This window comes from Pipistrellus kuhlii, unplaced genomic scaffold (assembly GCF_014108245.1).
Source record: "Pipistrellus kuhlii isolate mPipKuh1 unplaced genomic scaffold, mPipKuh1.p scaffold_m20_p_1, whole genome shotgun sequence".
Classification (NCBI taxonomy): domain Eukaryota; kingdom Metazoa; phylum Chordata; class Mammalia; order Chiroptera; family Vespertilionidae; genus Pipistrellus; species Pipistrellus kuhlii.
In genome coordinates, this window is record NW_023425404.1 from 129,748,700 (window position 1) to 129,774,338 (window position 25,639).

Here is a 25,639-nt window from a genome sequence, read left to right on the forward strand (position 1 = left end):
GGAAGTTATTATTTTCTGAAATTTTTACTCATTTTTGTATCTCAATCTCTTTATACAGTGTTGATATATAGAAAACACACAATACATTTTTGTTGAATAAATGTACACATTTAATAATGCAGACTTAAAGATAATTTATATTCATTTGATGATGAAATGACTGGATAAGTTGAAAATATTAGCTTTTGCCAGTCTATTTTTTTTTTTTAATCCTCACCCAAGGGTATTTTTTCATTGATTTTTAGGGAGAGTGAAAGAGAGAAGGAAAGACAGAGAAATATCGATGTGAGAGAAACATATTGATTGGTTGCCTCCTGCACAAGGCCCAACTAGGGCCCAGCCAGGGAGGAGCCTGTAACCAAGGTATGTGTCCTTGACCAGAATTGAACCCAGGACCCTTTGGTCCGCAGCCCGATGCTCTATCCACTGAGCCAAATTGGCTAGGGCTGGCAATCTATTTTTAAAACAGCATATGGACCACATTGAGTAAGGTTATGAGGTGGCTCCATGGGCAGAGAGGGGTTTAAATCCTCATTTTGCACTTACAAACTGTATAACTTTAGGCAAGTTACCTTTTTTCCTTCAGTTTTTCAATATAAAATTAAGATGGTTGTTTTAATTTAATACATGACTTACTGAAGCACTTAGAAAAGTGTATGTGGCATCCATAAGTGTTATTATTAAGGGCCTACTTATGCACACATCTCACATCAGCACTCATACAGGGACAGAGCCATATGGATGTTACCCTTACAGAGGTACTTCATCTGTTGAATAAGTCCAATAGAATAATGACTTCAAAGCATATAGAGATTTAGGATAAGTAGTTCAATCTTAAAATCAAGGAAATCATGAAAAGTGATTATAATTGTTAGATATGCTTTATATTGTAGTACAGGATTCTCTATTAAAATAGTCATTTCTATACACATTTCTAAGTGTGTCTAATTCTTTCTAAAAATATCAAGGAGTTATAGTTAAAAATATTTTTGTCAGTGAAGCAAAATTAATTCAGTTGTAAATGTTTTAAACTTTAAATTAGTATCTACAAATTTTCAAAGTATATTATGTATATACTAGTGGCCAGTGCACAAAAGGTGTGGGGTTCCCTCAGCCCAGCCTGTACCCTCTCCAATCAGGCGCCCTTTGGGGAATGTCCTGTGGGATCAGGCCTAAATGGCAGTTGGACATCCCACTCACAATCTGGGACTGCTGACTCCTAACTGCTCACCTGGCTGCCTGCCTGATCACCCCTAACTGCCTCTGCCTGCCTTCCTGAGCACTCCCAACTGCCTCTGCTGGCCTGATCTCACCCCCAATTACCCTTCCCTGCCAGCCTGATCTTGGCCCCAACTGCCCTCCTCTGCTGGTCAATTTGGTTCTGATTGGTCAGTTTCTATGCCAGTCAGTGTCAAAAGCTCCACCTCCTAGGCAGCTATTTGCTCCTCACACTTTACCCAGATTTGGTTCTGATTGGTCAGTTTCTATGCCAGTCAGTATCAAAAGCTCCGCCTCCTAGGCAGCCATTGGGGTACCACGCCTGCAGGAGAAGCAGTCAGTTCTGAGTTGCCATTGCAGGACTGACTTCTGGTTGGTCGAGCCTCAGTCACTACCAGATGTTATGACCCAGGGTTTTTATATATTAGGATATATTATTTCACATATATGTTTAATAGTTTTGATATCATAATCAAAATTCTTAACATACTAAAATCATTTTTCATTAAATATCTCTAATCATATTCCATTGACCTCACATTAAAATATTTATATTTTTTATTGATTTCAGAAAGGAAAGGAAAGGGAGAGGAAGAGAGAGATAAAAACATCAAGGATGACAAAGAATCATTGATTGGCTGCCCCCTGCACATCCTCTACTGGGGATCAAGCACGAAACCCCAGCACATGCCCAGAATGGGAATTGAATGTGACCTCCTGATTCATAGGTTGACACTTAACCACTGAGCCATGTCATCTGCGCAATCGATACCACATTTTTAATATAGAATATATTTCTTGTAAGATTAAAATGGAGGAATACTATAAGATAGTATAAGGTAAATGTTATAAAGTAAAATAATAGTTCCAGAAACATCTGGGAGAGGGAGTGGGTAGGAGGATCAATGGGGGATAAAGGGGTACAGCTGTATTATTTTCAACAATAAAGATAAATTTTAAAAAGTAAACATCTTATTCTGCCTTCTCTCTTTTGGATAGGCCATATTAAAACTTAAACATGACTGTAGGAGACTCTACTACCTCCCTAAGTTAATGAACTTGAAGTGAGACTTTATATTTCAGATTTTTTTAAATGATCAATATATTCAGTGTTAATTATTTTTAAGATGTTAGATCAGACAGAATCTGTCACAGTAATTCACATTCAGTAAATATTCTTTTAATAAAAAGTACATGGAGTTGATTTGCATCTCCCTAATGATTAGTTATGTTGAGCATCTTTTCATCGTCTGTTGGCCATCTGTGTGTCCTCTTTGGAGAAATGTCTATTCAGGTCCTCTGCCCATTTTTTTTTTAAACTGGATTGCTTGGCTTGTTTATGTGTTGTTTTTTTGGTGTTGAGTTGTATGAGCTCCTTATGAATTTTAATATTAACCCCCTATTGGATATATAATTTGAATATCCTTGCACCTGTCAAAGTGGCTATGATAAATAAAATCAGTAAATGACAAGTGTTGGTGAGGATGTGGAGAAAGAGAACTCTGGTACACTCTTAATGGGATTATAAGTGGGTGCAGCCACTATGGAAAACAGTATGGGGATTCCTCAAAAAATTAAAAATAGAGCTGCTGTACAACCCAGCAGTACCACATCTGGATATTTATTTACCTGAAGAAATCTGAAACACTAATTCAAAAAGATATATGCACCCCTCTGATCATTGCAACATTATTTTCAATAGCCAAGATATAAAAGCAACCTGGGTGGGTGTCCATCAACAGATGAATGAAGAAAGACGGTATGGTATATAGATATACATATATACAATGGAATATTACTCATCAATAAAAAAGAATGATATATTTTTGTTTTGTTTTGTTTTGTTAATCTTCACTAGGACATTTTTTCCATTGATTTCTAAAGAGAGTAGAAGGGAGGGGGGAGAGACACACAGAGAGAAACATCAATGTGAAAGAGACATCTATTGGTTGCCTACCACAGATGCCCTGAGCAGGACCAAGGATCAGGCTGCAATTGAGGCAAGGTCTTCTCGACTGAAATCAAACCCAGGACCCTTCAGTCTGAGGGCTGATGCTCCAACCACTGAGAAAAACTGGCTGGGGCAAAATCTTTCCATTTGTGACAAGATGGATTGACCTAGAGGGTATTGTGCTAAGAGATATAAATCAGAGAAACCTATGATATACCATATGATTGCACTTTGTGGAATAAACAAAACAAAACAAAATCAAGCAGAAACAGACCCATAAATACAGAGAACAAGCTGATGGCTGCCAAAGGGGAGGGTGAGACGGGATGGGTATGAAAAAGAAATCTATTCTTTATAAAATTCATGGAGTTGAAGATAAGTCAAAGATGATGCATCCTCAGTTGATATATTTGAATAAATATTATCAATTATTTTGCTTAGAATAGTTATGACACATCTTGCCTATAACCCCTTCTTACCTGGCAACCTGAACCAAGGAGCTATTTGGCAAAAAATAAGGTAGAATTTTTATTTTCTCAAGAAATGTTGATCCTTGCATTACTCAGGGTCTCCATTTACACTAGTGCATGTTGTGCACTGCACAAGGCTGCTCAGCCAAGTGGGAGGTGGAGTTTGAAACCTAGTTCCTGCTTCCCCCGCCAAGCTCTGTGCCCTGGCATGCGGCTACATCTGTGTGGAGGAAATCTAGTTAGCTAATGCATACAAAGTCTTGATTTGAGCCATCAAGACCCTGAATGAATCATGTGTAATTTACTACAAAGAAAATTAGCCAGAATCTAAATGGTGGGGATTGTGATCTGAGATAAGAACAAGGCATCCAGGAGGAAATGTAGAGAGGGCAGTAGTTGCCATCCCGGAGAGAAGCCACAGCTGGCTATGGAGTAGATGAGTAGCAGCTGAAACTATGGCAATGAGTGAGATGCTCAGAGAGTGTATAGAGAGAGTATGGAGTGTGTAGAGTGTACAGGGGGAAGAGAAGAAATCATGGGTTGGGGGAGGCTTAGTGATGAACTATGAATAAGAAAAGCCTGTCAGAACAGAAGACCTAGAAAAAGCCATTGCCAAAGAAGCTTAAGGACAAGTGACCAGACACATAAACTATGGTCAATATGCTTGCAATTAGGAGTTATTTAGTGACTTTAGTAGGAGGGAGACAGGAGTGAAAAATACCTGCCCATGTTTGAAATATGGGGGGAAAATTCTTTCATTAGGTAGAGCTCATTTTGTCTCCAAGAAACTGTGTAAAATTGTTTTATTCCTTTTGCTGTTAGTCTTAACTCTTGTGAACTAGAGTCATGAGTCAACAAATGAGAGATTGTAGTGACTTCTAAGGCACAGTTGCTAGCTGAAATAAAATATATCCTCATTAGCATTAATTGGAAGCAGGTTGGACATACAGCTAGATATCTGTGACCTTAATTGTCAACAGGCTATTCAGGGAGTACTAATTTTGGCTCTGATATCTTGTTAAAGACCTATGTTGCATAAGAGCTGCTAATATATTTATTGGAATACTAGTTTTAGCTCTGATATCTTGTTAGAGACCTCGGTTGCATAATTATCTCTAATATATTTATTGTATAATCTCTCTGTTTAAGGAATAAAGCTATACATTTGAATTAGAGAAGAGAGGAAGGGAAATAATATTTATAGAAGACCATATGTTCTTCTAATTCCTTTTTACAACTCCCATGTGAGATGAGTATTTGTATGTCCCATTTTACAGATGTGGAAACTGAGGCTCAAAGAGGTGAAGTGATCTGTCTAAGGTGATGTGCTAGTATATATTAAAACCCCCAAAGTCATAATTATTACATTTCCCCTTATACCTCTCTTCCTGCCCTTAAGAGACCTGATAGTTTAATATAAAGCATAAATCTTATACCTAGCAGGGTGAGCTAAGTTTTATAAAAGAGTCACAAGTGTGGAGGAGTTCAAATATGGGAGGGGGGGGAGAAACATATCAAAAGGGAGTGAGATAAGGTTAGAGAAGAGCTCAGCCAGCGTGGTTGAGTGTCAACCTATTAACCAGGAGGTCATGGTTCGATTCTTAGTGGGGCACATGCGGTGTTGTGGGTTCAATTCCCAGTGTGGTGTGTGCAGGAGGCAGCCAATCAATGATTCTCTCTCATGGTTGATGTTCCTATATCTTGCTCCCTCTCTCTTCCTCACTGAAATCAATATATATATATATATATATATATATATATATATATATATATATATATATATATATATATATTTTTTTTTTAAGTTAGAGAAGTTAAGTCACTGAGATGAGGTATCAGCTGGCTGGTTGAAATGATAGTGAGATTGTGGAGATGGGACTTTTAAATGCAAGGACTGATATTTCTTTCAGAAATTCAAATTTCTAATATGTTCATTCTCCCCTCCCTCTGTAACCTCCCAAGTAGCTCCATAGCTCAGGTTTCCAGGTAAGAGGTTTCAAGGAAGGTGTGCTTGTAGCCCTAGCCAGTTTGGCATTCTGAGAATACTTGGTATTCAAGGCTGTCTGGAAGAGAGAATCCCTATGGGGAATTGGGGCAGGGTTGGAGGAGGGATGAAGTAGAAAAGGAAATTTAGGAGCAGATTTAGAGGACTTTGGATATAAGCAGAAGTTAACCCTTTAATTGGTAGGAATCTAAATGGTCATGTAAAGTAAAATTTTAAATTATATAACTTTATTTTGGGAATTGTCTTAAAATTTCAAATTGTAGAAAAAAATATTATCATGAAGTGCTCCAGAGCTATCACCCAGCTTCAAGAATTATCAGTGGTTAATTTTGTTTTATGAATCCTTTCCTTCATTTATTTTTTTGTTTTGTTTTGCTGGTGTATTTGAAAGCAAAACCTACATATTGTGTCATTGCATCTGCAAGTACTAACGTATGAATCTCTAACTGATAGGGCCTTTCTAAAACATAACCATCATTTCATATCAACCCTAATAAAATTAACAATAACTCCTCAATATCATTATACCCAGTCATATTTAAATTTTCCCACTTGTCTCACAAATATCTCTAAAAATGGTTCATTTGAATTAAGACCCAAAGCTCATACTTGGCATTTCTTTTTTTTTAAATAATTTTTTAAATATATATTTTATTGATTTTTTACAGAGAGGAAGAGAGAGGGATAGAGAGTTAGAAACATCGATGAGAGAATCATTGATCAGCTGCCTCTTGTACAGCCCCTACCGGGGATGTGCCCACAACCAAGGTACATGCCCTTGACCGGAATCAAACCTGAGACCTTTCAGTCTACAGGCCGTTGCTCTATCCACTGAGCCAAACCGGTTTCAGCTACTTGGCATTTCTATGATTCTTCAATCTCTTTGACTCTGTAGTTGTCTTTCTTGTCTTTTTATTTTGTTATGTCATCAATTTTAAACTGGTCTAATGACTTTCTCAGGGTGCTTCTTAACTTATTTGCCTTTCTTCAGTATTTCTTATAAACTGTGAGTTCCTTTAACAGTTTGATTAGATTCTGGTTCAACTTTTTGGAAGACTCTTATAAAGATGTGTGACATTTTCTAGTTCACTATATCAAAAGGCATCAAGTGTTTTTGGCTGATCAAGTGCGATTGGCTGGATTCCTTACAACCTGGCACCTCACACTTTTGCCTCTATCGAGGATCGTTTCCTAGAACAACTTTTTCACTGTGGGTTGAAAATGGACCCTTCGCCTTTTCTGAGCTGAGAATATATACTCAGAAATGTGCCTTAGAAAACATAATGTGACAAAAGTGTGTAGGGTGAGTGGAGTAAGGGAAAACCAGGAGAGGCTTGTAGACTAGTCCTGTTTCCAGGAACAAGCGTGCCAAACATGGAAAGATAGATTCAAGGGATTTTGTGGAGAATTAAATCTATAGGACTTGACAATAGAGTCCATTTACTGACTCAAACATAACACCGAGTGCTTAGGCTTGGAGCAGTAGTGGTGTGTTTAACAAAAAATAAAAAAAATAAAAAAATCAGGACGTCAGGAGTCATGACTGGCTTAAAGCAGAAATCGAGAAGCTTGATTTGAGAATGTTGAATCGAGCTGATGATGGCATATCTCAGCTTAGACATCTGGTGAGCAGTTGGGAATGCCAGGATTGCGGCCTGGAAAAGAATTCAGGACATAAGTCAGGTAATAGTTAAAGCCTTGAGGGTGCATTTGATAGCTGCCGAGGAAAGCAAAGTGAAAAGACAAAAGGTTTAGACACAAATTTGGGCAATCCTGACATTTATGAACTTTGTCAACCCTTCCTCCCAAAGCTCCGGTTTGTTTAGTTTTAGTTTAGCGCAGGGTGACTCCTCTCCAGGATTGGCTCAGCAGTTTCCCTTCCCACAGCTCAGCTTTCTTCTTCCCAACGGGAAGAAATGCCCCCAACACCAATATGTATTTCAGCTCTTGTTACTTTATCTTTACCCAAGCCAGACTGTAAAAATATGACGTCTACTCTGCTACCTCCTCTCTCTTTCCTCAAATTCAATTTCCTTTCTTTCTATGGCCAATCTGTTATTTAGGGAAATTGGGTGGAAATAGTAAGAATAATGTTAGGGCTTTACAATGAAGGGATAGAGGGCAAAGGCAACGTTTCTTCTCCCTGGCATTAGCAGAGGGTGAATGAAGATGTGTGGAAACCAAGAGGAAGGACCTAAGGGAACCATAGTGGTGGAAGGGACCAGCGAGAGCAATGATAAAGAGCAGGGAAGGTTAAAGAGGAGCTGGAGAGGTATTAAGCAGGTAAGATCTTCACTCCACAGAGAGGAGGGTGAACATACAGAAAAATCTGAAGTCAGAGAGCCTGGTAATTGTTAAAGTTTACGTTAAAAGCTTTTGATCTTGACCTGGCCAGGGCCTCGGTTATTTGGGGCATCATCCCATGATAGACCAAAAGGTTGTGGGTTGGATTCCCCATCAAGATACATATCTTAGTTTCAGGTTTGATTCCCCAGTTGGGGCGTGTGTGGGAGGCAACCAATCAATATTTCTCTTTCATATTGATATTTCTCTATCTCCCCCTTCCCCTCTCTCTCTAAAATCAATGGGGGGGGGGGGGGAATTCTCCTTGAGGATTCTTTTATTTAAAAAAAAAAAAAGCTATTGATCTTTTTAGTCATCAGCTGAAAATGAGAGAGCTTGGGCTTCCAATTTACATTGGAAGCTTGAGAATCATGCTAGCCTCCTCTGGCAGCATTTTTTTCATTTCTTTTGCATATCTTCTTAGACCCAAAGGGACATCCTACCTCCTTATCCCTGTGCTGTGCTTGATTGTCCTTCACAAAACCAGTATTGCTCCATAAGTAACTACAAACGAAGCCAAGAATCAAGCTGACCTTCAAACCAGGCTTTCTTGGGTAGCCCAGGCAAAATTATGTGGGCATGTTATGTATATTTCAGCATATTTCCTATATATATGTGGCATGTTATATATATCTCAGCATATTTCCTATATATAATATATAGGAAATATGCTGAAATAGGTGATTATAAATTAAAACCAAGATTTAAAGATGCATGTATTAACCTCTGAATACATTTGAATTATATTGAGGACACTGAGAGTATTGTAGGATAGTTTACTTTACACCATTAGCTGTGAAATCACAGGGGCTACTGTGGGCATTTGTAGAGCAAGTTGATACTTTCTTTCGACAAAAGGAATGTTTAGGATTCCAAATCTTTCACCACGGAGTTCATTTTATTTGACCTCTTAAAAATAAGTTAAAAAATGCAAAGTTAAACAAAAAAAGTTTCAGCAATTCCTTCAAGCATTTTAGAGGCAAAGATTGATGCTGGAAAGAAGGCCCCCTTGGTTTGAGTGGCAGGAGTGGTAATTTGACTGTATTTAATTTGTATTGTGTTAGAAAAGAAAGCCAGAGTGAGCTTCCCTGATTCCTGCAGTTTTATAAGCCCTTAACTTCATTGAGCTACATTGGTCTTACTTTTGAGAGTCCTTTTTAATAGGTTGGTTTTTTTCTAAGTTTTCTTTTAGTGCTGGACCCCACTAATTGTTTCCTTATGGCAGCTGCTTATGATTTAAGACTGATCATGGGCACCTACAGGCCCTTGTTCAGGACTCAAACTGACACCACAAAGGAACTTACACTTAGGATCTCACCACAGAAAATACCCAGAAAATAATAGCTATAGGAATTAGTTTTGCAATAAGTGAGACTGTTTTGGGTAGCTTATATTTCTGTTTATATCGACCTCTTTTTGTGCTTGGTCTCCTTCAATCTTTAGTGCAGAATGAAAGGTGTAAAGTCTGCAACTATAAATCTGTTTATGGATATAGTTTCCTTCCCTGACTTAGCCAACTTGGAGACTTTAATAAACACAGTTCTTCTACAGCAACATTGAATCTGGTTCTTGAATAATTCTTTAGGTGTTGCTGTTTTGAACACTGGGAGTTTTATTGCATGCTTTTCTTTCTGGTGTTTTAATTCAGCACCAATTGATTAAGCATCTACTATATGCTAGGAATGACTAGGGCCTAAGGTTTAATCTTGTTTAGTCATTAAAGTAATATGGTTAAAACTATAATGAAGTATTTTTGTTTTGCTTTGTTTGGTAATAGTTCTTGGACATTGAAGTAAATTAAACCTGCATATTCTCTAGTGTTTTTAATCACACACATAACATATTTCTCACCACACTGCCTTTTGATTTTAAGAAATCAATATATTTACTCTCTTCATCTTCAGATCAAGTTACCTGAAAAATAAATTAAAAAATAAATAAAATTATTGAAAATATTGAGTGTGTAGATCAGGCATTCTACAAATTGCTTCATGGACAGTGTTTCATTTTAGTAAGCATTGTTTTCCATACATACTCACACACATACCCACAGTGACCTATCTATACTAATAAAAGGGTAATATGCTAATTAGTTGGAGAGACCATCCAGACATCCTTAGACAAAGCCATGGTGGCAGGGCTGAGGCAGAGGCAGTTAGGGGTGATCAGGCCTGGAGGGGAGGGCAGTTGAGGGTGAGCAGGCTGTCAGGGGGCGGGGGGGGCAGTTGTGGGCGATCAGGCCAGCAGAGGAAAGGCAGTTGGGGGCAAGCAGGCCAACAGGGGGGCAAGCAGGCCAGCAGGGGGGCGGGCAGTTGGGGGCAAGAAGGCCAGCAGGTAGAGTGATTAGGGACAATCAGGCAGGCATGTAGGTGAGCGGTTAGGAACCAGCAGTCCCGGATTGTGAGAGGGATGTCCTACTGCCACTTTAGGCCTGATCCCACAGTCAGACATCGCCCAAGAGTTCCCAGGTTGGAGAGGGTGCAGGCCGGGCTGAGGAACAACCCCCCTCCCTCCATACATGCATCTCATGCCCCTTGCCACTATTACTTATATATAGGAACAGCTACATTTTCACATCAGGTTTTTCATAATAAATTTAAATGTACATGTTACTCACTGAAATTGTTTGTAAAGTTGAAAGTCTATGAAACAAACAAAACAAAGGTGACTTGATAAAGAAATGATATGCTAATAAAGCAGAAAACTATATAAATACTTGGAAGAACACATGCGTACATTTAGAGGTAAACCTGGACTACCTGCATAAATCCTTTATTTAGAAGTGAAGCAGTTTAACCCACATGCAAATAGCGGGGGTCCCCATTTTTCCAATAAATACTAGATTTTTCTGTTGTTACTAACATTTGCAATATGATTTTGTGAAGTTTCAGTTACCTGCTAAAAACCATGGTACCAAATTCAGTTGTTTTCGTGAATGTATGGTTTAAGAGTATCTATGCCTTTGGCATACTGGCAAAGTTGAGGACAGTTGGGGAGCAAGCAGATATCTTACAACCAGTATAATTGAAGCTTCTATTCTTTTTGAACAAGGGAAGACTCTTGACTCCCTGTTTCCTTCCTCCCTAGGCGTCTGAACATTGGTAAAGTGATGTTTGCATGGGTGCCACAGGTTGTACTCCGCTCCTAGGAATGACCAGTGCAGCAGACTCTGTCTTCGTAATGCTTAAAAGACTAGGGAAATTACGGCTTTTAAAATATAGTGAGCCTGTTATCAGTTTGCAATCTAAAAAGTAGAGAAAGAGAATATAATAAAAGGTGCACTTTATTCCTAAGTTAACACAGAAGAAGGATGGCCACTGCCTGGTAGCTGCACAGTGTGATAGCCGACTATCATCCATGCTCCTTTTACTTTTAAAGGGATGATAGTATTCTCTCTCTCTCTCTCTCTCTCTCTCTCTCTCTCTCTCTCTCTCTCTCTCTCTCTCTCTCTCTCTCTCTCTCTCCTATTTCTGATTAAGTCAGCCAAAGCTGCCAACAATCTGTTTCAATTTGAAATACAACCCTGAAAGCTGATTTAAAACTCTATGTGGTTCACTTGGCTCTGGAGTTGCTGTGTTGATCAGGGTTGAACCAGCTTAGGCCAATGCTTTTCTGCAAATGCACCTAGTTGTGAAATTTCAAATAAGTAGGACTTCGGTCATAGCCCCCATGTTCAATCAGTTAACTCATCTTGTTGGTTCTACCTCAGACATATTTTCTGAATCTGGAACTTTCCCCAGTGTTCTCGCTGTCATGATCTTTAAAAAAACAAACAAAAACACAACTATATATATTAATATATATATATATATATATATATATATATATATATATATATATATATATATATATATAATTTCAGAAAGGAAGGGAGAGGAAGAGAGAGATAGAAACATCAATGATGAGAGAGAATCATTGATTAGCTGCCTGCTACATGCCCCACACTGGAGATTGAACCTGCAGCCAGAGCATGTGCCCTGACTGAGAATTGAACTGTGACCTCCTGGTCCATAGGTCGATGCTCAACCACTGAGCCACACCAGCTGGGTTCCCCAGTCATGATCTTAATTCAGATCTTTACCATCTCTTTCCTTGATCAAGGCAACAGCTTCCTAATAATTGCACATCCTGGTTCAGAGCTCCATAAATCACACTTGATCTTGCCACCCCCTTGTTAAATAGTTGACAGAATCCGGACCAGGGACCTGGGTATTGTTAGCCAGCCTTTCCAAGTCTCCTAGTATAATGTCCTCTTACACTTACGCATATTCTTTCCTTCTGCCTGAACTGCTTCACCCCTTCCCAGTCCCCCTTATCTCCGGCCAACTTTCAAGAGCCAATTCCAATATCATCTTTTCAACTCCAACTCTCCTACCTTCTTTCCTCTCTGTACTCCCATATCACAGTGTTTAGTCAACTATATGATTATATTTAGTTGTCTCTCCTCCAGGCTGGGACCACATTGCCTGGCTAGTAGTTGGCTATAAATGCTTAGAAAATGAAACTTGCTTGTTCTTATGATTCTATAGTAATAAAAAAGATAAATCAAAAAAAGGTTGTTACTGTTCAAAAGTAAAAATAACCTACAATTTTCTGGGATAGAAATCATAACCCCATTCTTATTCCAGCAGCTCTGGCTGCCAAGAATTTCTAGTGTGTTTGCTTCTTTTCCATGATTTCTACTCCAGTAGAATTTAATTTTGTTTTTATTATTGCCATCTTTTAAAAATCATTCCCTCTTCAGCTTTTGCCAGTTCAAAGTAGGCAAAATTTACAGTGGTGGCGAATGAAAGGCTTTTATTAGGACATCCAACCCTTATGAATATATCTGTATTTTCCAGCTAGGTTTCAATTACTTTTATATACATTGAAATCCTATGTATTCCTGAATCTCATTTGTTGTGCCTCTTACTTACTATGCTTTTAGTTTGGTTTTTATCATTTCATTGAAATAGATAATGGGGCATGGAAAACTTATTTATTTTGAATAGAAATAAATTTTGGGAGACTCAAATTAAGGACATGGTAAAAATAAAAAGATAGTTACATAAAGTCATTTGAATAGGGGCTAATTTGAAGTTTGCCACTGAAAATTTTAAATTCTTTGGTAGTAAATTAATAATACCCTAGCAGCACTCTGAAACAACAGCACTAATAATAAAAACTGTGTTAGGACCTTCAAATTTCATGTAAATAGAGCTAGTTACATAAAGCTAATTAAAATAATTATTTCAAATAGTTTTACTTATTGAAGTAGACACTATAAAAGATCTGACTCCAACATCCTAGACTAGTCAAGAAGGACAGAAATCCAATAAGAAGCCTTATATAAAACTGTGATTCAATATTTACTTTTTTTATGGTTACTAATTTTACTGTGTACTTTCCATTGGCCTCAATCATGTTTTAGTGACAAAGTTTTATCTTCAAATATTTACCAACCAATCTCTGATTATGATACCTAAACAACAAATATTCTGCTTTAGTTGGAAGCCACAAAATGCCATTGAAAGATACTCTGTAGTTCAAATAATGCATTTATTTGTGTTGCTGGCAGTCATTTTTTTTCTTTAGTGATTTTTTTCTTTTACTCTAAAGACATAAAATAACTTAATGACCCAGCTTTAATTTTAAAAGTTAATGATCAAAGACACCTTTATTTTGTTTGTAATGTTTTGACTTAGAAAAGACCCATGGCTCCCAAATTTTGAAATTCAATCTGTGTTTATTAAGGTGGCCCACATGTTTTTTTTTTCTTTCTTAAAACTCAATCCATATTCGCAGTGAAGAGGGTCCCATTCAGAAAGAAGAGTGGGATTTCTGTCAAAGCAGAAGAAAAACACCTGCCATTAATCCCAAGCACACAAGTGGGGTCTGGAGTGTCCGAAGCAGCCACCACAGCTGTGAATGGAGGTTGACCTCTGCTTCGGTTCTGTCTTGAGCTGGCAGGTGCCAGGACGCCATTCTGTCTGCTCAGAAACACCCCCTTTGCAGCATGTGAATGCAGATTTTTAGTGCCAGTTTCCAAGCTGTTTAAAGAGCTCCAGTTGATACATATTCCTTCGGAAATTGCAACTAGTAATTGGATTTTGGGGGAAAGACTCATCTCCATTCTGTAAAACTTTTTTCAGAAAAGCTTTGCTCTCCAACATGCCACATAACCTAACAGAGTGGATTTTGGGGACTAGAACAGTGAGAAGCTTGGCCTCTGAAGTTTCCCCAGTAAAAGCAAAGAAGAGAACTTTAAAGAAGAGAAGCTTTGGGGGAAGGAAAGGGTGAAAACTGGGGAGAGGTCCACAGTAACTGTAATTTTAGTAGCTGGATTTTCTACGGGGTAGTTTTTCTTCATGCTGATATCTAATGTTAGCACTAGACTAATTAGATTTTCCAGAGAAGACTAGCTTTTCTAATCAGTTTCTCCCACCAGATTCTTTGTCAGTACTAAGAACAGTGCCAAACTATCTATAGATATTTAACAAATGTATATGAAAATCAAAATAGAGTGAATAACATTCTGCTTAAATCAAGAGTGGAGTCTCCATTATATTTCTTTCTTTTAAAAAAATATATTTTATTGATTTTTTACAGAGGGGAAGGGAGAGGGATAGAGAGTTAAAAACATCAATGGGAGAGAAACATTGACCAGCTGCCTCCTGCACATCCCCTACTGGGGATCTACCTGCAACCAAGGCACATGCCCTTGGACTACAGGTTGATGCTCTATCCACAGAGCCAAACTAGTTAGGGCTCCATTATATTTCTTAAACTTGATGGTAGGTATCCTTTCATTTTTTGGTCCCACCAAAAATAAAATTCTATTCGTGGAGTATTAGTGAACATTTTGTGTGTGTTTAATATGACCAAGTAAATTCCTTAAATTTAACTGCACAGAGGTAGGCACACAGACTGTACTTATTACTTACTACTTGATTCACTGAAAACATTAGTAAAAACATTTAAAAATTTACTGAAAATATTAAAATTAAGTTTCCTTTTTAATAGCAAAATTATTTCTAGATAAGAAATAAAAGGAGTTTGCCTAGTTGATTCCATTACCTTAGCTCCCTTTTCCTTTCCCTGATACTGTATAATTCCTCTTTCTCTCATTTGAACTTGAGATCTTGAGGTCAATGTCCCTGACCCCATGGGAAATGCAGTTGGGAGACATTTTAGAAAACACCTGTTGAAGGCAGGCACATGGTCAAAATTCTTTTTGAGAATCTAGTGCTAGAGCTGTGTTCCAACCCTTAGCTTACCAAATCACTGCATTCAAAATCCCACAGACTACACTAAACTCACAAAAGACCTGCCCTTAATAATGTTTTATAATTTTTTTATTGCAGGCATATATAAAAGTATTAGTATAATACTTTCCTCTTTGGGTTGGGAAAAGGTTAAATGTTGTAATAGATTCTTTGTTGATAGTAAAATACACAAACCATAAAACATGATGCTATTGATATTATTAATTTCATGATAACCTCACAACTATTAGTAGAAGTGGCACAACTGAGAAGGGGAATTGGATACAGTTCCTCTGTTGCTAACAGAAGACATATTTTAGTAGGTGGAAAATTCCTACTTCCCCATCTGAAATGACAGCAAATCTCCCCTGGGAACTAAGGAGGGTACTTTGCTGGAACCTTGGCTTTACTTGCCATCTAGTCTTCTTATCTCCCAGCCCTACTGAAGGTGAAGGAAGAGATTGCAGGTAACTCTGAAATGTACCAAATCCTCAGGTAGGCTGAATCCTGAAACGTGGCTTTATTTTTAAGAGCGGGGGGGGGGGGGGGGGGGGGTAGGGGGGTAGGTATTGATGCTTCTAGAATATTTCCTGCTAGTATTTTTGTTTAAAGGTAAAGAAAATCTCAGTGTCTCAAGAATAGAGAGCTGCCCAACAAAACAAATTTCTAAAAAGGTCCACATATATGGTCATTAATTTAAGCCAAAGATAATACTATCCTACAATGGGGAAAAGATGTATTTCAATAAATGGTGCTAGGTTAATTTGATATCTATGTGTGTGGGTGGATTATCTTGACTTTAACCTCAAATCATGCACTAAATCAATTCTCTATGAATTCGGATTTAAAGATAAAAGATAAAGATTTTAGTTTTTATAATAAACATAAAAGAACCTCTTCATGATCTTAGAGTAGGCAAAGATTTTTTAAGTGGAACACAAAAAGAGATAACTGTAAATAGAAAAAGTGTTAAGTTGAGTTTTATTAAAAACTAGAGGCTCAGTGTACGAATTCATGCACAGGTGGAGTCTGGCCAGCCTGGCTCCAATTGGGGCAGATTGGGGCTGGCTAGGGGCAGAGGCCACAAGTGATTGGTTGGTGGGCCCTGCCCCTTATTGATGTGTGTGGGGGGGAGTGATTGGGAGCGGGTCTGGCCATGGGGAGGGGCTGTGGGTGGTGGGCTGGCTGGTCCTACCCCCAAATGGGGTGGGGAGGTAATTGGGGGTCAGGGGCTGTGGGAGATTAGCTAGTGAGCCCCACCACCCATTGGGGTAGAGTGGGACGATCAGGATAGGGGCTGGCTAGGGTCACAGGCTATGGGCTGATCAGGGTGGTGGGGACCTATTGAGGACAGGGCCTGCTGGTGGGGCTGCAAGAGATTGGCCAACTATTGGGGTGGGAGAGGCCAATCAGAGGTGGGGCTGGCTGGGGGGAGGGGCCATGGGAGGTTGGCTGGCTGGCCCCATCCCAATCAGCTGGTTTGCTGGCTGCAGTGGGCATCTTAACAACTGGTCATTCCAGTCGTTATGGTATTCTGGTCACTTGCTTTTTATATATATAGATAAGAACTTCTATTCATCAAAATCACCTTTAAGAGAATAAAAACACAATGTACAGAGTGGGAAAATATATTTGCACATGCTCTCTCTTTCTCTGCATGTGTGTGTGTGTTTGTGTGTGTGTGTATAATATACAGTATTGCAGTACCTATACTAATAAAATGGTAATATGCAAATTGGTAGGGGAGGCCATCACACTAATGACCTATCAGCAGGCTGTGTGTGCAGCAGGTGTGTGTGTGTGGGACTTGCAGCATTAGGGAAGTGATGGCGGTGGGGACATGGGGGGGAGGCGGGCCCAGCAGAGGGTGGCTTGTACTCCCCACACTGTGGTGGCGGTGGCTGTGAGAGCTCCTGATGGCTGCTGTCACTTGCCGCAGGCTGGCCCAGGAAAGTGGCAGAGGGGACAGAGGCAGGGGAGGCAGGCCTGGGGGAGGGCAGCCTGTACTCCTCACATGGTGGTAGCAGCTTTGAGTGCTCCCGATGGCCACTGCCACTTGCCCAGAAGGACCACAGGTTCCTTCTGCCAAGTGGCAGCAGAGCCGCTCTGCCAGGAAATATCTGCACCAGCAGCGAAGGCAGGTGAGTGAGGAACAGCCCAGCAGCAAGGCAGGTGAGTGAGGAACAGCCCAGCAGGGAAGGCAGGTATGGAAAAGTCTGAGCTCCAGGGCTGAGAGCTCCCACTGGCCACACCCTGCCTTGGCCTCCAGCCAAGGTTCTGAGAAAGGCAGCTCGTTCCTGCGGCCCCTCAAACTTCCAGGCCATTTCCATCTCCCCTCAATGCCCCTCAGGTCAGGGTCGGAAATTGGTGGAGGCCTCCAGGTGTCTGGGCAGCCAATGTAGGGAATTTCCTCTAGCAGCCGGACCCAGTGACCCAGGGCCGGAGGGAGACCTGCACCCTCCCCTGCAGCCAGGAGAACCCTGGAAGACGCAGTCTGCACATCACCGGGTGAGCACACCCGATTGGTTAGGCATGAGGAAACTCGCAGCCAATGGCTGCTGCCGCTTGCCATCTGGGGGCTCCAGCAAGGGGCCGATGGCCGCTGCGAGGGCCCAGATCAGGCAATGAGAGCCAGGCGAGGCCTAGGCAAGCTGCAGTAGTTGCAATGGCCAAGGCTCAGGCAGCCTCGCAGCCATCAGTGGCAACAGCAGAGGCTTGATGGGAGCGTCACTTCCCCCTGATTGCAGGGTTGCCTACTGTAGAGGGAGGTCAGAGGCAGCAGCAGCGAGGGGATGATGGGGGCGGTGCCTTCCCCTGATTGGCTGGGGAAGGCCAGACTGTGTGAAGTGGGCCTAAGCCATCAATAGGACATCCCCTGAGGGCTCACAGACTGTGAGAAGGTGCAGGCTAGGATGAAGGACCCCCCCCCCCCCCACCTCAGTGCACAAATTTCATGCACCGGGCTTCTAATAATATATAAAGAACTCTAACAAATCAATAGGATAACTCAATAGAAAAAGGACAAAAGATGTGAACACTTTCTAGAAGAGGATGCAAAATGGCTAATGCCTACATTAAGATAAATTCAACGTAATTAACCACTGAAGAAGTACAAATTAAAGTGCAATGTGAAATCACTACACCTCCCACTGGAATGTCTAACATGAAAAAATTGGAAAAGTACCAAGGATTGGTGAGGATAATAGGGGAACTGAAGTTCTCATACATTGCTGATGGGAGTTTAAATTGTTAGAACCACATTGGAAAACTATTTGGCAGTGCCTGCTAAAACTGAACATATGTATTTTCTGTAACTTAATAATTCCACTCCTGGATATATATATATATATATATATATATATATATATATATGTATGTATGTATATATATCCAAAATAACTGCATATGAATATCACTTGCTAAAATGTCACCCCACACAAAGGAAAGAAGTGCATACACTTTTAACCAAGAGGCATAAACCAGGATGTTTATGGAAGCACTATTTGTAATCATGAGGACCAGGAAACAAATGATTACAAATGGTGGGATGAGTAAATAAATTGTGGTTTATTCACACAATGAAATATGATAAAGCAGAAAGAAAAATGCTCTACAAGTACACACAGAATTGTGCAGGAATTTCACATATATTGAGCAAAAGACTCCAGACAATACTATACTATTCCATTTATATAAAGTACATAAACTATATCTGTCAGAAGTCAGAAATAGTGGTCACTGTGGGTGGAGACTGGTGATAAGGAAATGTCACAACAGGTGCTGCTAGGTTTCTTTAGTTGTTCAACTTGCACAGGTGTGTTCAGTTTGTGAAAATGTATTCACCATATAATGTACCTATGAAATGTACTTTTTTCTCTGTGTGGTGTGTGTATGTATGTGTGTGTGTGTATCTACAGAATGGTTCCAAAAATGTTTACACTAACAACTGATATCTCAATTTTGAAAATGAGAAGTATTTTAATAAACACTGCCTTCATAATTATTCAAAGTGTATGTGCATATTTTGGGGGGCCACCCTCTAAATACACCATTATACCATATATATAATTTTCATATTCTAGCCATATTATAATTATAGTTTAGATCCCCAAATTCCTTTAAAAAAAAAAACAAAAAACCTCGGTGACAGCTATATCTCTGTGCCCTTTGCATGAATCTTGCACCTAACCCTAGCTCATCTTGCAAACTACAATTTTTAAAATTTATTTTGAAACTATGTTTCTTTTTTCTCTTTTTTTCTTCAGGGTCCTCCTGGTCCCAAAGGTGATAAGGTAAGAAAATGAATAACAGAAACAAATTGTTAGTGGGAATTCATATTGACATGATCTATACTCTATTTATCTTTTTTAATGAACATCAGATATAGACTCAGTGCTAAAACTATCCTCTCATTTTCCTCCTCTGCAGGGAGAACAAGGTGATCAGGGACCCCGGGTAAGTTGTACCCTTCCAATCCTGAGCAGAAACTATTGTAGCTTTCAGCTCCAAACTTGTCTTGGTTTCATAACTGTCTATGTGTCACATAGTTTGATATCACCTGTACTTACAATAATTGATTAACCATAATAATTATTATAATGTGCATACACTGTTGTAGTATCTTAACTTGATAACTCTAATGGGAACACTCCACAGTAATTAGCCCTATGGATTAAGGGCCTGAATTGCTATCAACAGTCAACAATAGCATCTTTCCACTAGCTCACTGGGTTCTTTATAATTGCATGCGGTGTTTTGCAACATAAAGGCCTTGTGGGTTTCTATGAAATTGGGCCTTTTTTTTTCCCCTCTGCAGTTAAGTTTTATGTGCTATTGAATAAATATGATATATTATAGATGAAAATATTAATGCATTTTATATTTTTAGTCCTCATCATGTTTGAATAAATACTTATTTGAATTTCTTATTTGTTAGAGATGTTTGAGCAAATGAAAGGTGTAATGTCATTTAGCATTCCAGGGAGGAGAGAGGCATCCTTTTCTTTTTCTCAAGTGTGGCTCTTTTACCCACTGCAACACCATGGTGAATGCTTTGTTGTTACCTTGGTAGTGCCAAGTCCCTCTGCTCCACATCTGTGCCTTATTACCCCAATGTTCAGACATACTGTTCCAATGATGTAGTGGCTCCGTTCAGACATACCTCTCGATTTTCTCATGTCACTACACACAAAAGCAAGCATTCAGTTGAAGAGAGCCTTTTTATTTCACAGTGGAAAGGCACATTTAAAACTTCCAGGTTGCAAACGCAATTGTGTAGGATGTGCTTGTCACCGTGCATAATTATTGAATTTGTGTACACTGCAGTCAAGGTTTTGTTGCAAATGATGTAGTTAGTGCAAGTCTGAAGAGTCTGTATCGTAGCTCCTCATGTTTATTAAGCGAGGTGGAAGTTATGCTATGATTTACGTGCCTTGCTATTCTTCAGCCATTCTTCATACAGAAATGATTATGCCTCAGAACGTTTCGTTTCTCATAGCAGTTATTCTAGCTGATGACTAGCTTCAAGGTAAAAGCTTATTTTATGGTCAAGGAGATTAAACGTTATGATATATGTCATGGATATGAATGGGATAAAATTCTCAAAACCTTAAATGATTAGAGTTTAGCCACTTGCTCGGTACGTGGTGATTATTTCACATGGCACGTCTCCATGTATTGCGTATCATTTCTTTCTACACGCAATACCCAAATCATTCAGCCTGCCCTTTGTATTCGAAGGAACCGCTGAGATAAGCCAGCCCTCAGCCTGCCCTTTGCAGGTAAGGGGGAGACTGTTTCCATTCTGAGAAATCTTCTTTTGGCAAAGGAAGCGAAGGGGTGGTTCACAGCTTAGCTGTCATCAGTACGCATGCAGCCCTCCTTTTAAAAAAGGTGTGTTGGCTTTCATCGTTTTAAAAAGTGATGATTGATTATAAAGTGAAGCCAAATTTTTTAGGATGAAACCTGAAACCATGTGAAATTCACCTGGTTTCATGTTGCAGTGCAAACTAAGACTTGGACCAGGTTTCTTGGAAGTTTGGCCAAAGTTCATGAACTGCTTTGACGAACCCAGACTGCCTTTCGTACAGATTTCAGCCAGTTTTCACACTGACTGGGGCCAAGTTTCACACGATTCGGGAGCCATTCGGCATTTCAGGTGGAAAGTGGCAAAAAATGATCCCATTTTCTCCTCAATTTTGCTTTGTGTTGAAGGAATTTAGGTGGAACTAATAATGCAGGACAAATCTTCATGGGTAAAAAGCTAAATGTTCTGGGAAGTATATGAAAAAGAGAACAAGGATCTACCAGATTGCTTAACTTTTCTCAGATCATTAACTTAGAGACATGGCAGGTCATTTTCAATGCTTTTAGAATTCTATAAATATTTCTTTCAAGTAAGCTAGTAGTAGCTACTTATTAGGAAATTTATTTTATAAAGGTAATAAAATAAATGTTTTATATTGCCAGGTAAATCAAAGTAAATTAGAACTGGAAAAGTCTTCAATTTAATGATATTAACTTTACCCACAATTTCTAAAAGCACAGAATTCAGGCTGATGCTGATAGAGACTCACTTTTAAAAAAATATATAAATCTTTGTATTTGACTATGCTAACTATTTTTATCCTATCAAAGATTTGAATTCTACTTTTTACCATTTGTTTCAAGTAATATATTTCTTTCCATAATTAACAATAAGATCCTCCATCATTTCAGTTCTTTGTTAGCTGATGTTCCATTATAGGATCTATACTGTTTCCCTGAATATGATGTTCTTTTATTTTCTCTTTCCCAAGTGTGGAACAGGAATATATTAGGGTATAACATATGAATCAAAGCAAGAAAAAGATAATATAGAATTAAGGAGGTGAAAGTATCTGGACTCATGTTTAATAAGATGTATTGAGTATCTACCATGTTCAAGATACCATGCTTAATACTACAGAGACTATCAATGTGTCAACTTTTCTCTCTGTCAGTCTACTGTGTCAGTCTTCTAATTAATCTTGCTTCCACTTTTAAGCCAGTGTAATCCATTTTCTACACAGCAGCCAGAGAGATCGTTTTATCTGTAATTTAGACCATGTTGCTCCCTGTTTTAAACCTTAGAATTAAATCCATACCACTTTGGTTGGCCTTCACAGGACTTCAAGATTAGGCCAGTGGCTACCTCTATAACCTCACCCATGCTAGTCCTCCCTCCACACACTGTGCTCCAGCCCCACTGTCTTCCGTGTGACCTTCAAACACACCACACTCACTCCTAATTCCAGGATGATTTTCCACTTGCTCTCGTCTGGTCTTTTTGTGATTGGATTCTTCGTATCATTGAAACTTCATTTCAAATACTTTCACTGGAAGAACTTGTCATTATTCAATCTAAATTTGATGTTATCCTATTAGCTTATTTATTTATTTTCTTGTTATCTGTAAAACATGCCCCTTCTTGAAACATAAACTCCAAGTAGCTGGTCCATCTTGTTCATGCCACCTACCATCACCTAGTGAGGACATGATAAATATTATGTTAGAATAAAATATTATTACATTATTACTTCTCTTACAGATATGATAATCTCATGGGTGCCTGAATAAGAAAACTATGTGGTTGTATGTTGTATATCTTAAATAGCTATGCCACAGGATGATAGAAAAGGAACCTTCTTCTATTTTAAATATTAATGGGAGATTGTGGGAGAGTTGTCACTGGAGTTGAGAATTCATAGATGGATAATCTTTAGAAGATAAGATTAAGAGCAAGACATTACAAATCCCAGGAAGAAGAAATAGTACAAACAATGCTATACAAGTAGAAAATAACAAAATTCATTAAAAGAACAATAATATTCCATTTACCAAGGAAATAGGTTAAATATAGAAAAATTGTATCATATAAGGCTGACATTATCATAGAAGTTATACTATGGAGTCTTTTGAATAGCTAATGTGGTAAGCAATAGGGGACCACTGACGATTTTGTATTACATCATTTGATGCATATTACCACCAGACTCTTTAGTGTTATTACCATATGTTCTTTATGAAAATCTTTTTGTTTGTTGATGTAAAAAATGTCCAAACCTGTAGAGTTTATTTGAGCCAAACTGACAATATAGCCAGAAGCAAGTTCTCAAATACTTCACAGAATGACAGCTTTGCAGTTCTCTTTACACATTTGGAACTAAGGAGGGGACATTCGGAAGATTGGATGAAGGTAGGAAAAACAAGGACAGAGAAAGGAATCTCTATGATTGAATTATAGGACAGTTAATAACATTATGTGTTTCCTGGAATGCAACTAGGCCTCTTAATGGTCTTTTTAATATGTTTTATTGATTTCAGAGAGAGGAAGGGAGATAGAAACACCAATGATGAAAGAATCATTGATCAGCTGCCTCCTACATGCCCTCCACTGGGGATCTAGCCTGCAACCTGGGCATGTTCCCTGACTGGGAATTGAACCATGATCTCCTGATGCTCAACCACTGAGCCACACCAGCTGAGCTCTTTTTTTTTTTTTTTTTTTATGTATCCTTATTGTGGAAAGTCTTACAAATGTCCTCCCCCCTTCTTCCTCACTGACACCCTCTACCCCTATCCTGTCCGCTCTACCCTCCCCGCAGGCCTTCACCACACTATTGTCTGTGTCCATGGGTTACGCATATATTCATGTAAGTTATTTGGTTAATCTCTTCACACACACCCTTCCTCTGAGAAGCATGGAATAGACTGATGAATATCTGGGGGTCTTTAAAAGACATTTCACAGATGTGTTAACCTAGATGCATAAGAACAATGTACAGGGCTTGCTTAAAGCAAAGATAAACCTTTTATATGCCTGGGGTGTCCATGTCCACCATGATCTGCCCAGTGAGGAATTTATGATCATATCACACTGTGTGATTACTTTTGGTCACTGGACTTGGCATGCTTATCACAGAAACCCCCCCTCCCTTTTTTATTTTTATTTTTTTTTTTGTTGTCTATATGGGTGATAGTGTCCAGTACAGAAATGACTGGAGGAGACTGAAAGCAGGAAGACCGAGTAGACCAGGACACTATGTCAGTCATCAGGACAAGGTCGTAGAAATCTGGGCTGTAAAGATAATGTCCAGTCCTCAGGGGAAGAGGAGCAGAGGGGATGGGCTGGCTCAGTCTGGAACATCAGGTGTCATTGGAAGTAAGGGGCTGTACTGAGCAGAAAGTAGTGTCTGAATGAGAAGCTGAGCAGTGGGAAAGACTAAATGGGCGCACCAAAAAGAAATTCTAAAGGAGTCACCAAAATGTTGGAGAAAGCGCCATGTTTTCTATTCGAATTAGGACATAAGTTTATTTTTCTCACATAATTAAAGGTTCAGAGAAGGCAGTTGGTGTTATTTATATAATTCAATGATGTTAGTATGGAAGTCTCTGGGAATCCCTTGGTCTTTCAGTCATAATTGCAAGAAGGCCGCTTTAAATCCAACCATCACATGTATATCTATTCTCAGTAGGGGAAAACAAAAATTTTCTCGTGAATTTTATAGTACCTGTTTTTCTGCTCATGTCACTTGGGCCTGATCCTGTCACATAGTTAGGTCAAAGCTGCAAGTGAGCTGAGGAGAATGGAGTTGAAAAGGAAAGTTGTGTCATCTTGCCAATAGGGTTTAACCATAAGTGCCAACTAAAAACCTGGGCAGATGAAGAGGGAAAATCAGAGATGATATAATGAGTGGAGAAATTGGTAAGAGAGAAGTATTGAAGCAGAAGGTAAAAGATAAATTTGATCTATATCCAAAGTCTATGGCCCTGGGTGAATTGTGGCCAGGTTAAGGTTTAAAAAAAAAAAGTGTTACTAGCAAGAGAAGGAGACCTCAGATCATGTCTTCTTAAAGGAAAGATTTCAGTCACAAGACAAAATGTAGTAAAGCAAGCAAGAGTTTATTAACCACAGCAAAACAAACAAACAAACAAAACCCCCAAAACAAAAACCCTACTTAGGACAGTGAAACAAAAAATGGCATAGAAGAAGCTACAGGAGCGCCTAGGCTGGGCTGCTTTGGCTCACTGGGAAAGCAGAGGAAAGGGGGCCTTGGAGACAAATTCGGAGGTTAGGTGGGATGAGCTGCCGCTGCTCATTGCTCCCTTGGTTACAAGGGTCCCTTTAGCGTTCAGGAGATACATACCGGTGGGGGAAGGAGACAGGGAAGGAAATGGCACAGGTGTGCTCCCTGGAGGGAGAGTGCACTAGCACCTTCATTTTCAGGGGAGATGTGTTTAGGGGAGATCTTAGGAGAGAATCAATAGAATATTCATCAGCTTTATGCTGATGTGCCAAAATGAGATTTATTCTCAATTTGTCTGTCCTTAGATGTGGTTGGCAAATGGAACTAATTGGATTTCTGTTATCTGTCTCCTTGAGTAGGGT

At 39.2% G+C, this 25,639-nt stretch overlaps 1 protein-coding gene across 3 annotated transcripts in view; it reads left to right on the forward strand.

Moving 5' to 3' along the window:
- COL25A1 (collagen type XXV alpha 1 chain) overlaps nucleotides 1-25,639 on the forward strand; it is a 452,093-nt gene that overhangs the window by 274,101 nt on the left and 152,353 nt on the right. For all 3 annotated transcript variants that reach the window (XM_036409348.2, XM_045589089.1, XM_036409357.2), the window contains exons 6-7: nucleotides 19,497-19,523; nucleotides 19,660-19,686. In XM_036409348.2, coding sequence (XP_036265241.1) covers nucleotides 19,497-19,523; nucleotides 19,660-19,686 — 54 coding nt within the window. The remainder of the gene's footprint in view (nucleotides 1-19,496; nucleotides 19,524-19,659; nucleotides 19,687-25,639) is intronic.